At 41.7% G+C, this 12,734-nt stretch overlaps 1 protein-coding gene across 1 annotated transcript; it reads right to left on the bottom strand.

Annotated features, from left to right (window-relative positions):
* Positions 1 to 962: 962 nt before the first annotated feature.
* Positions 963 to 12,193, bottom strand: gucy1b2 (guanylate cyclase 1, soluble, beta 2). Its single transcript, XM_041032812.1, is given in 19 exon segments — positions 963 to 1,086; positions 2,080 to 2,086; positions 3,449 to 3,571; positions 3,788 to 3,969; positions 4,971 to 5,125; positions 5,794 to 5,940; positions 6,019 to 6,167; positions 6,257 to 6,380; positions 6,556 to 6,752; positions 6,938 to 7,031; positions 8,043 to 8,144; positions 8,292 to 8,386; positions 8,608 to 8,955; positions 9,181 to 9,280; positions 9,469 to 9,629; positions 10,552 to 10,646; positions 10,782 to 10,855; positions 12,066 to 12,094; positions 12,187 to 12,193. Coding segments are annotated over 19 exon segments (2,313 nt in total).
* Between the last annotated feature and the right edge of the window lie 541 nt (positions 12,194 to 12,734).

Here is a 12,734-nt window from a genome sequence, read left to right as displayed (position 1 = left end):
CAGCAGCAGCCAGCCTGACTCCTCTCTCCCTTATTTTCTCCGCGTCCTCCTCTTCTCCACTTTTCTTGTCCTTCCCCCAACTTTTCCACCGGCTGTCGCACCAAAATTCCTCCGAAGTCCTTCTTTAATTCTCTATCCCTTTTATTTCTTTAATGTTATTATTATTATTTTTTATTATTATTATTATTATTATTGTCTCCCCTCCTCTCCTACTGTTTCGCCGCTCACCGGCGATTCACAGTTCACTCTGTTGGAGATCGTTCTGTTATGGTTTTGTCTTTTCTCCTATGCTAATTAGCAATTTGTGTATACTGCAGTTTTCCACTCTGGGGGGGCAGATGTGTCAGTCAGCCGCTTTGTCAGAAATAAATAAATAAATAATAATAAAAAAAAAAAAACCCACAACACTTCAACACAATAATCCGTTATACTTCTGAATCACCTATTGATTCTCCCGAAAATATTCATCTGGCTCAGCTTCTATCTCATGGTTTCTCGCGCGGCAGAGAGCGTTGCGTTCATTCCAAGCGAGCTAGCCTAGCGCGCGCACACACGCGCGCGTAGAGAGAGAGAGGGAGAGCGAGAGAGAGAAAGGCGGGGGGGGGGGCTGACTTGGGACTTGTGATGTCATTTTTCTCTACCAGTCCTTCGGAGTAATGTAAGATTGCAAACAACAGTTCTTTTTGTTATGAACACGTCTGACAGTCATTTACATTCAGAAATGAGTTTTTGTTAAGTGTATAAAATGCCAGAAAAAAGTAAAAAGTCCGAGTAAACATAATAAAATTTGTAATTTCAGTCAAAAACCCAAGGACTTGGATTTACACCTTCACAAAGTTGTGAAGAAAATAAATGTTAAGTTTATGAAACCACAAAGAATGGCCCAAAACCCACTGGCCTGTACACAAATGCCAGCAGCAGGTCAGGACTACAAATATTCCTGGCCTGTGCTCCCACGGAGGTCAGCTGGTCATCTGGCTGGAGCCAATCAGCTTCTGCATCTGGTGTCGCCCGCCAATCACCTCCTCGTTCTGCCGTACTCCGTAAGCGAGCACGCGCATGTTCACACCTGTTCCTTGGGGTTCACTCAAAGGGGAAAAAATACGAACGTACGTGTTTTGTTTTTCGAGTTAGTTTTTCTCAAGTTTTTCGACGTTTTTTTATGTTTCGAGTTTAGCCGCAGTTGTATATTGAATATCACCACAGTAACCGCGTCTAAGCCAAAACCTCCACGACCGCCCAGGCTCCAGTAAAAGTCTCTTCCAAAGTCGGGAGGAAATTAGCAACATTCCAAGATGTTCAACCTCAAGTAAATATTTATCTTTTTTTCTGTCTCATAATGTCAGGCTAGCCTGCATTTATGCATAAATTCTTCGTATAATACACAAAAACATAGCCTTCAGTAAGGTCAGGTCCAGACAGTACAGGGGGGTGTTTTTGTGGGGGCGCGTTGTTTCATATGCTAATGAAATTCACTTTCTCGTTATGGTTTATTGATTGTAGACTGATGGGCAGACATGTCCAGTTTATCCATTTACAGTCGAATGTACAACAGAAAGTGTTTATGGAGTGAAGGGGTCTGAATACGTTCAGAAAGCACTGGCTTTAATACGTCGAATGAACTCCATCTTTTCCAGCGTCTCTACATGTAGGAAAACAGGAAGTAGATGAGATACAGTGAGGGTTAAAAGTTTGATAGGTGATGAGCAGAGGGTTGATGAGCAGAGATGGAGCAGCCCTCTGAGACAACACTAACAATTTGAACTCCTGCCAGTTTTCCCCACTATCGCAGTGCTACTTAGTGAGTAATGATCTTCTGGAAAGTTGAGGCACGGCTTTATTTAGGACAGGTGAACACTAGCTGCAGGTTGAGTTTGTTGAGCAAGCTTCTGATGAGTAGCTCTTCTAGTATTTCTGCTTTATTTTACATGACATAACTTCTTGTGTTCCTGAATCCTCAGTGTGGCCTATACATATATGTATATATACGGAGTGTTTACTTGCAGGAGGGAGTAATAATGTGTGTTTGTGTCTGTTTGAGCCGACAAGCTTACATAAGGAATTCTATGCTCTACTCACCTGACCTCTGCCACACACAAACATACACCGCATGTGTCATTATGGGCTGAAGTGGGCTGATTTTGGCTCAGCCATTATCTTCTTACGCAACCCACTACAGTGAAGAGTGTGTGCTTGTGCCTGTGTGTATGTGTGCGCACTCACATTACTCATGTGCTTATGTGCCATTTTAAGTCATTTCTAAAATTGCACGCTAATAAAGCAGCGCTCGGGTCTATCAGCCTCTGGCCCCCCCCCCTCTTAGTCAGCGGGGCTGGTGAGCTTATGAAGTGTGTGAATGTGAAACAGAACTGATGCAATTACTATCGCTTTAAAAGAGTCACTGCGAAAAAAAAAGCTTTTCCCAAACCTGGTGGCAGAACTCCCTCGTGGCTCTTATTGTCCTTATACAAACATGGACACCGGCGTCCGCATTAGTCGTGTGTTGTGTTTAAATAAAAATAAATCTGGCCGTAATTATCAGGATGATTTCTCTCACAATTATTATGCAGAGCAGAGCCATTGCCTTCCAGTGTTGTCATGTGTATTTCAGTCCAGCCACCACATGGTGGTGTAATAAACTTAGGAAATGAATGTACTGGCTTTCATGTTCAGAATATGGAATAGAATACACCGTTCACAAGAAGAATCACTTTTGTGCATTTAATTTAACCAGAATAGCTGTTGCTAGGTTACTAACTGTTGTTAGTCACATCTGGATTTTACAGATACCAAACCACTTCAGGAGCTTTACCACAACTATCTGGACTGGAATAAGGTTAACGCCAGTTTGAGTGTAACTGTTAAAGACCAAGACTGACTGTAATCAGATTTATAATCCAGCTAATGGAGACACATATTTGTTAAGTGTAAACCAAAAGCCTATTACATCACATCTGGATTTTATCTGTATACAAGACGTTTGAAGTGACAAGTGTAAAAAAGGGGCCCATCTTTAAACCGCCCATCTTTTCAGCTCCTTTTTGATTGACACTGCTAAATTCATGCCACTAAAGAGGAATGAAAACGAGAGACGATAGACTCAGGGTTTATTTTTAGAAATGATTGAGAGAGAGAGAACAAGAAGCCGCATACAAACAGTGAACTATTATCTCCTAATTCATCAATATTGACAGCTAAAAAGTATGTACTTGAATGGGCCATTTTCACATGCATTAGAGTGCATTAAAAAGGTTAGAGACAACTTTTGCCTTCTTTCCCTTCTCTGTGAGCTCATATTATGTGTTTAACCTCACACACCTTTAAGATGGTAGACTATGGAATGGTTAAACTTCATTGAGCTGTAAGAAGCTTTAATCTGTCCTCAGTCAGAGTAAGACACAGAGTCTGCTGTTGAAATTATTCGCAGGTGTATTGTTTCTGTTCTCACTGGTCTCATAAGGCGGGGTGATGTCCCAGGCAAAGGGGGTAACTGGGTCCCGGGCATTCATTCCATCTGAGGGCGTCTCTCTCTGCTCAGTCTCACTTCTCACTTCAGGCTCTTTGTCAGACTCTAAATTAAAGAGACATTTTAAAGTTTTATTATTTACTAAGTTTTATTATTACTTGAAATTCTTTCATCTAGTAGTTAGCAGTCTACTGAAGTCTATACATCCACTATATATACACACACAGCAAGTTAGTTATTACAGAACGGTTATTTTCTCATTTCCGACTGCTAACTCCTTCTTTTTTTATTTTATTTTATAATTTCATATATCTTCTTTACCTTTTTTGCTCAGGTCATGAAGGTCCTCCCTGTAAAGGCAGGTCTTTCCATCCTCTCTTCCCATGATGCTGTCCTCTGACACCAACGGGTTTCCCAGCAGGAAGTAAGTAGTCATCTGGCCTTTGCCCTTCACCTCAATCTGCCCACGCTCTTGTATGTCGAACCCTGCATCCTTCAGCTCACTGAAGAGGGGAGTGGGTGCGGGGCACACAGAGGGAAAGAGAGGGATAGTAAGTAAAGTTCTGGAGAGAGTGATTACAGCTGCCACTGATCTTCTCACTGTACCTCAGCCCCATGCTTGCAGAATTGTATTTTCAGTGGGTTCAGTGGCTGCCTTGGATATGTGCAATTGTGCAACACCTGGCAAGTTTTAATATTTACAATAAGGCTAGATCATATGCACACCTCTTCTCTCTTTCTCTCCTCAGATCCACTCTCATATTTATTAGCTTTTATTACATGCCATTAACTCTGTGTCCTCTCTCTCGCCTGTAGTCCTGTGCTTGTTTCTCTCTGGTCTCTCTTTCTGCTGTTTATTGTCTACAATGATCCATTTCCAACACATTACTATGTTTAATGTTCCACTCTGCTTAAGATACGTTTTGGATTGATATTCTATGCCAACTGTGATGTAAATAATTACCAATCCTAACAGCTTTTTGCTTCTGTGCTCTATCATAACTGTAATCTGCTGAGCACACATTATCCACTAACTGTTCTGTAATCTTAATGCTGGCCCCCTAACGTCGTTCACTGCCAACCCTGTTTGTATCATGTTTTATATCCTGCATGTCCTTCTCCTCCTCTCCTCCATTCCCAGCTTTCCTATGTTCCTCCTTTTCCTCCTTTCACCCAGCCCGGCCATCAGTAGGAGGGTCCCCCCATATGAGCCAGGTTCTGCTCAAGGATTCTTCCTGTTAAAGAGAGTTTTTTCTTGCCTCTGTCGCCTTGATGTGGGGTCAGGCTCCGGGTCTCTGTAAAGCGCTTTGAGACAATTTTGACTGTGGAAGGTGCTATATAAATAAAATTGAATTGAAAAACAACAGACAAATGTGGAACATTTGACCTGCAGAACGTAATTTTAAGGACACTGGGCTGAAATTTCTAGTTGAATCACGAGAAAGAAAGAAAGAAAGAAAGATAAAGGGAGATAGAGGCTGCTGAGGAGTGGTATCTAATGTACCCATATGTGGATGTGCTGAGGTGAATGTGGTCAGGTAGTCCGTGACTCTCCATCCTGGAGGCAGTGTTAACAGTGTCTCCAAACAGACAGTAGCGCGGCATCTTTTCCCCCACCACCCCAGCTAACACTGGGCCGGTATGGAGTCCCACACGGATCTGAAACATACATACACACACACACACCATGTGAACACACACATACTGGCTGGAATAAGACAGCAGTATCTTATTTTGTGACACAAACTCAAGTACTGAGTGTGATGTCCCTTGTGGCTCTGCTTCTTCTTCTTCTTCTGTTTACGTGTGCTTTGTTCTCAGATGCTCATTAGGGTTAGAAAATTCACTGAAGACAGATGCTCGACCAGTTTCTAGTTTGGTTTTCAACAGATCTCTGGAAAGAGATGCTGTTGTTGTTGAAATTTGATGTAAGTTTTGCATCACAAATAAAGATCTGCTCGACTCTGCTGTTTACGTTTGGAGGCACAAATCTCAGAGACAGAAAAGAGGCAGCTTCCTATGGGGACAGCATTGGCGTGGAGGATTTCACGGAGACTGTGACAGCTTACATCAGTAAGCGTATTGATGATGTCACAGTTATTAAAACCATCAGCTCAAGAGCGAACCAGAAGCCCCGGCTGAGGGCTGAGGTTCGGATGTTGCTAAGGACCCAAGACGCTGCATTCCATCCAGGGAGAAAACAGCCCTCAAAGCAGCAAGAGGGCCCAGCGTCACCATCATTATCCACTGCACTACAACTTATGGGGCCTTGTTGCATGAGAAACTCAGAAACAGTTTGCTCAGCAGCATTAAAAAAAAATTCTCACCTGTATGGGTTTGCCTGTTACAGGGTTGGTGACCTCCCTGGCGGCTATCCTCATCCCCAAGGCGAAGTTTGCCACCCTGTGAGCATGGGTCTCTGTCGGGACTGGAACGCCACCCACCACCATGTACGCATCGCCAATAGTCTCAACCTTTAGAAGACCAGCAAACCCCAAGGTAAATGAAACGGTATTTGAATTGACGACAGAATGTTACGGGAGGGGTAATACCTTGTAGATGTCATGTATGTTGGTGAGTCGGTCGAACTTGGAGTACATGGAGTTGAGCATGTGAACAATGTCGATGGGCTCACAGGCAGCACAGATGTTTGTGAAGGTCACCACATCGCTGAACAAAATAGTGCACACCTCAAACTCTCCTGCGAAGGACAAGACACATTGGCAGAGCAGCAGACAGTAGTTTGTAGATGCAGACAGCTGGGTTTACAGACAGACAGATGGGACTGACCTGCCTTCACGCTCTTCCCGTCTTTAAGCTGATTGGCTATGTGACGTGGAAGCATGGCGTACAGCAGAGTCTCTGTCTTCTCTTTTTCCGCCTCCAGGTGCCTCGACAGGACTCTCAGCTCCTCCTGTAGACAATCTCAGATTTGTCACCATTAAAACACTTCACTTGTTTTTTCAAGATACAAATCCGCATAAACTGTCCGCAAGTGGGGGAAAAAGCTAGAGAGGGTAACTTATTTTTCAGTGCTCAAAAAAAAAAAAAAAAAAGATCACTGTCCTGTTACTCATCAGACTTCCTACTTTTTTCCTCTCCAGCTGGTTGGTCAGCTCCATCTCCGCCAGACGTTGCTGGTTGAGGAGAACCAGGTCCCTGGTGACGTCGTGCTGGGCCAGGTCAGCCAGGTGGAGGCCGACATCTTGAAGCTCCTGGAGGCTCCGTAGCTTCGGAGAACACAGGTACAACATACATCCAAGAGAATCCATCCACAACATCTGACCTATAGATCAAATGAATTCAGATTAGGCACACGTAATTGCTTCCCTGCAGACATCTCAAAGTGCACAGTTAGGTTCCCACACTGAGGTCGGTGACTGCAGAATCACTGAGTCATGCCAAGGGATGTTTTTTTTTTTTTTGTGGGGGCGGTGTGTTTATAAAAGATGTGTTGCGGTGCTGTTTCACCTCTCAGCTTGAGCGCAGAGTGTTTGTCTTTGTAGTTCTTCAAGACAAATTGGCTGTTGATGAATTTCCTGATGCTCTCAATGGTAAAGGTCACCTGGAGGCCAGAGAAAGAGGCTAAAGAATCATGTAGCGGTGTCTGCTCACCGCTACAGCACTGCTCTGCTACACTTCATAATTCTCCGATTGCCTTAAAGAAGCATTTTCTCCAGGTATTTAGTTTGCTCTTGACAGAGGCTGCAGTTACGTGCATAGCTATATTTATGATTTAAGTCTTTTTTCTACAGTCGTGGTGTTTTGGGATCTGAGAGCTGCCAAAATGCAAGTGACCTACCTGAATACATCCTGTGCAGAGACTAACAGAGGACAGAAAGTGCTGCTGACCTGCTGTTTTGCAGTACACCGCCTGTCTTGAATGAACATCCCACCTGATTGCACCTTTTCGCCCTGCTGTGGGCCGTGCACACTGCACCGAGCACAGAACTGCCATACACAGAAATTGGCCACGGTGCCCCTACTGCGTATTTTTAAAACAGGGGATTGTGCACACAATGGGAGAATCCAGAAAAATAAAATTCTGTGCAAAAGCTATTGGCAAAAAAATTGGCCCTTTATCACTGTGACTCCTCAGTTTTCTATCCTCTGTCAAGTGACTCACAGTGTCAGGCCTCAGTATTGGATGATGAAGTAAAAATAACAGCTATGAGCTTCACTTCATGTGTGCACTGAACAGAACACTTAGTCACTGGTAGCATAGGCTTGTTGCGCAGGATCTGGCTGACTTTAATGTGGATGTTGTCATCGCTAAGAGACGGATTTTCTGCTTTGGTTTGCAAGTATCTAGAAAATTGGAATGAAAGCTAAAATGTTGATGTAGTTACCTTGACTAAGAACTTGCTCGGTCGCATAATTTCTGCATTCAAAGATTTACAAAGCAAATCGAACCTCTTAGTCAAGAAAAATACCTTCTTCACGCTTCTGTTCATTCCAGTCCTCACTGCACTCAACTCTGATCTTCTCTGCTGATGTATTTTAATATACTCTACTACATTTTACACACTTCTGTGACTCAGTTTATGCACTCTCGGTTCTGTGACTCCGTTTTTACCTGTGGGTGAACAATGGTGAAGTATTGGTCCAGTGTAGCATCTTTGGCCTGAAGACCAGGGACAAACTTCTGTATGTTCACCCCTGTCTGCTTTACCTTCAGCTGAGACCAGGACAGAGACCAGGAATAGGGAAAGACAGAGAGGCAGCAGAAACACATGGTGCATGAATTTAATTAATTTAAAAAGGGAAAAAAGTAGTCCCACACTGTCACGAAGCTACTGAAGCATAAAGACACATGGAGCCTTACGTCTTCATCAAAGATAATATGGAAGGGAAAAGCATCACAGAAAGCTTTCTCCTCCATCCACAGCTTGTCTGGGTAACATGGACTGAAGGTGCTACCTGGGAAGTAAATCAAACACACCCATTCCATCACTGTTGGATAAGCTACTGTTATTTTCTCTTATCACACACAGACATAGTGAACTAGCTCATAGAGTTGACAGGTTGTTTCCACAATTGTCTGCAAACTTCTTCTGTGCAACAGCCCAAGTTGCTATAGACAGGGTCAGGTGTGCACAGGTTTTTAAAATCCTAAAAGAACCAACTGATGTAGAGTTAACCTTTTTCTGAGAGAACCACAGCTCTGATCAGGTCCCAGCCGCTCTTTGTCCCAGCCAGTGACACGCACCTGTCCCTCATTCTTCTGAAAAACACCTCCTAGGGAAAAATCACACAAAGCACATGTACAGTACAAATATAGAAACAGGCCATGCACGTACACCTGTCGCTACCAACCCCTCTGTGACTGAAGTGGTCCTGGTCTAGAGTCTTGCATGCTTGTTTGGTCTGTTTGACCAGAAACACAACATGCTCCGTCTTCCCTGTCCGCTCGTCTTCCTCTGATTGGTTCAGAACCACCATGGTCACTTTGCTGTCAAAAAACTCACTGGCAACCGCCTCCATGATTCCTGCAGGAAGATGGGAAAAATATGGAGGGTGGGGACAGGAGTTACGGACATTTAATGGGAGGCAGCGAGAGATCAGTGTGTGGTGTGTGATTCGGTAGCTGCATACTGCAGAGTAAAGTTGTGTTTTAAGGCCGTAGTCATTTCAATTTTGGAATTGTGTTGGAATTATCATTCAAAGAATCAGTGCAGTGGACTGAGGAAGTGACTCAGCGTGGTTGTTGTTACCGGGTACAATATGGTGCAGGCCCTTCCTGTCAGAATAGTAATGAAGGAGCATCTTTCCGTCATCTGTCATCTCCACTCGGAAAGATGGCGCGTTCATTTCCTTAAAAAAAAAAAAAAAAAAGAAAGAAGGAGGTGTGAGTCTGATTCAGTCCAGGTTCTGCTGTTTGTTGAAAACAGGCAACAACTTCGGTGTTTTGTTTATGCTAGAGGTCTAAGTCTGATTGTTTTCTTTTGTTTGTGAAGTTGTTAGTTATCAGTGTACAAACAGGAATCCTGACATGAGCATACCTGATAGGACAGAGCCAGGTAACTATGGAGCGCGTCCAGATTTCCAATGAATTCAACTAGATTCCCTCCCAGTGTCCTCAGCATGGTGTCATAGCCGGCTTGCTTGCAGAAACTAAAGAAATGTTCTCCAAATAGTTTAAGAAAGGCATCGGCGGAAACATCTGAAACAACAACAACACATACAGAGGAACACTGCCACAGCACTGCAGAGATATAAAACATATCATTTCTCATTTTCTGGTCAGGTCTCCTGGTGCACGCGTGTCTGGTGTGTGCAAACAAATATTCAATTACAGCCTATTCCCAAAAGCAGGTACAGTCAAGATAACCAGACCCTTAGGAAGAGGTTAGTACCCTGTTGACATGCCAGGGATAAACATATCTTGTTATGTTTTATACATCTGTGCCCAGGGGCCCTCCTTTTCACAGTCTGTCCATGTACCTGCCCTATGTGATCCATGCATTTATAAATATATAATTTACTCAGTATGTATAGAGCTATTTGCAGCTGCTAATGTGGAAACTATTCAGCCATTACAAATGTGTATTATACCATGTCATGCAATGTTTCCTCCGTGCTGATAGTATAAAAACACAGAAAATCAATTAAATACAAAAAAATGTCTTTAAATTAAATTAAAGCACAAACTGTAAACGCAGCTGCTACAGAATGTAAGTAACTATTTTCCTCCAAGTCAGCACTTTATTCAGTTTTCTCCATTCTAATTCATTCATTCATCTTTATGTATTCTAGGTTAGGAGAATAGCTGGTGCAGATAGCTGAAGCTTGCCCTCTGAACGAAGCTTGCAACATGTATCTGCAGCATTGTTTGGTGAAGTTTCCAGTTATTTATCTATTTATTTATTTTCTGTGCAGCTTCTGTGATTTTAAAGCAATTATATATAAAGATCCACTGGGTGGAAGCTGTTGGATTTCATCAGGGACATTGTTAACACCTGAGTTTGCACATGTACACGCAGATGTAGGTTCACACCTCAGACTCCCACGTGCTTTCACAGGCAGAAGTATTATCTCAAGTAAATACGAGAGTAAATATGAGATAGTTGTTTCTGAGCTCTTACCCAGCAGTGAACAGGCCTCCTCCACCAGGCTCACAGTAAGGATATCATCATAAACCGTATATGTCATGAAGGTATCCTGGACCCCTGGTAGAGAGCTGAGCAAAAAGCACAACCTTTAGCAAATTTCTACATCAACTTCATCATCACAATCTGGACCCTGGCAGGAAATACCGTCTATTATCATATATATATGTACATATGTGTCTCTCTGTGTGTGTATGTGCCTAAACCTCAGCTTGTCCCAGGTCTCTTGGCCAAACCTCTCCATCACCAGAGACTGCAGGCAGCTGTTGATGAACCCGTACTGCAGAGAACACAAAACATTTTATATCAAGTCCCCACTGTTCAAATTCAAGTCAGTGTCATGAAATGATGAGGCCCTGTAGGAATTTAGATGGTATCAGAGAGTGCATTCATTACAATTACACAATATTTGTAATTCTGTGCACATTTGCAAACAGGTTAGATGGACCACATTGAAAATATCTGTTTGTTTACTGCTGTTGTGTCACAACTGTGTGTATGTTGTTAATTTTGATAATGCGCTAATTTGTGAAAATTCACTTGAAGCCGACATCAAATTAATTATCATCCACATCAACTAAAGAACAAATGACTACAGGTATATTTAGCAATTAAATATCAGCCCTATACTTGATGATTAAAAAAAAAAGATTTGAAATGTTTCAGTAGCTTGAACAACAACAATAATGATAAGAACAGTTCTAAAAACCATTTTAAGTTAGTAATACATAATAAAATGTGTGACAAGTTAGCAACTAATTAGCAGCCCCTTTTTATCGCAGTACAGTAGTAGTTTGTAATGTGATGTTTTAGAACTTTGAATAACAGCAATAAAATAATATAAAGAAACTGTAAAAAAAAAAAAAAAATCTATGTAATCATCATAACAATAATCAAGTAATAGAACTCCAATATCAGTAGAGCAGTAGACAACATAACCATTACATAATAGCTGATCATTATTCTAAGTAGCAGTGGTATTATTCTGCAGTTGTGTGAAACATTTTACCTTTCAGTGTGAACGTTGTGTTTGTTAAATGCAATACATTTTTAACTAATTTATTTATAACAAATAAATCAATACAATTAATATTTCTGCAACCGGATATATATATATATATATATATATATATATATATATATATATATATATATATATATATATATATATATATACAGTATATATATATATATATATATATATATATATATATATATATATATATATACAGTATATATATATATATATATATATATATATATATATATATATATATATATAAAAAATCTGGCTCTGCCATTGTAAGGATTAGAGCAGTTTTTAACGATAATTTTTCTGACATTTTAATATTTTTGTTCTTTAATATATATAAAACTGTACAGACTTGCACTGAAGGAGAGTTTTGAAAAAGCAAATCGCAGTTATTAGTCATCCACAGTGTTTGTTAGACAAAAATCTTTAACCTGTCAGAATATAAAGACACACTCACCATGTCTGCACTTGGTGATACCCTGAATTCTTCAAGGACAATGGTGCAAATGTAGAACAGACTGCACACTCCCCTCTCTCTCTCCCTCTCTCTCTCTTTCTCTCTCTCTTTCTCCCCCCACCTCTCATGTCACAGGTGTAGAAAGCCAACTTCCAGCCCAAATGGACAAATGGGCTGTTGCTCTGCCATTAGTTTAGCTGCAGTTTAAAGGTTAGAGCGGCTTTAAACCAGCCTTATTTGGAACAAAATCACATGGTCTCTTGAACCCCACTGCTGTGTCCTCAGGACCTGAGGTTTAAACTCCACCTGTGGTTTAGTGTAACCCCAGTCAATTCACTTAAAAGCCACTGGAGGTCACTGTAGCTGAGACTGAACTGTGTTATTGACTAATATGAATGGCTGTGCGTCCTGATGTGTGTAACTCTCTTGTGGAGTTTGTATATGCAAAGCAGGCTGTGTGGTCTCCTGTCCAGGATTGGCTCCATCTTGGTGGAGGCGTGGATATTTTCGACGGTGGTTTTGGTGAGGTCTGAAGCTGTAACTCTTATTTTTGAGAGCTTTACTATGAGATAACATCTGGTTTTATGTTGCTTCCTTTTCCCCCTTGTGTCGTAGCAAGAGTCTGATACTTAGGAGGAATACACCTGAGTCTGTTATTTGTCTCAGTGT

Source organism: Toxotes jaculatrix, chromosome 24 (assembly GCF_017976425.1).
Source record: "Toxotes jaculatrix isolate fToxJac2 chromosome 24, fToxJac2.pri, whole genome shotgun sequence".
NCBI classification, from domain to species: domain Eukaryota; kingdom Metazoa; phylum Chordata; class Actinopteri; family Toxotidae; genus Toxotes; species Toxotes jaculatrix.
The sequence above is the reverse complement of the archived record's forward strand: the minus strand, read 5'-3'. Positions and strand labels throughout refer to the sequence as shown.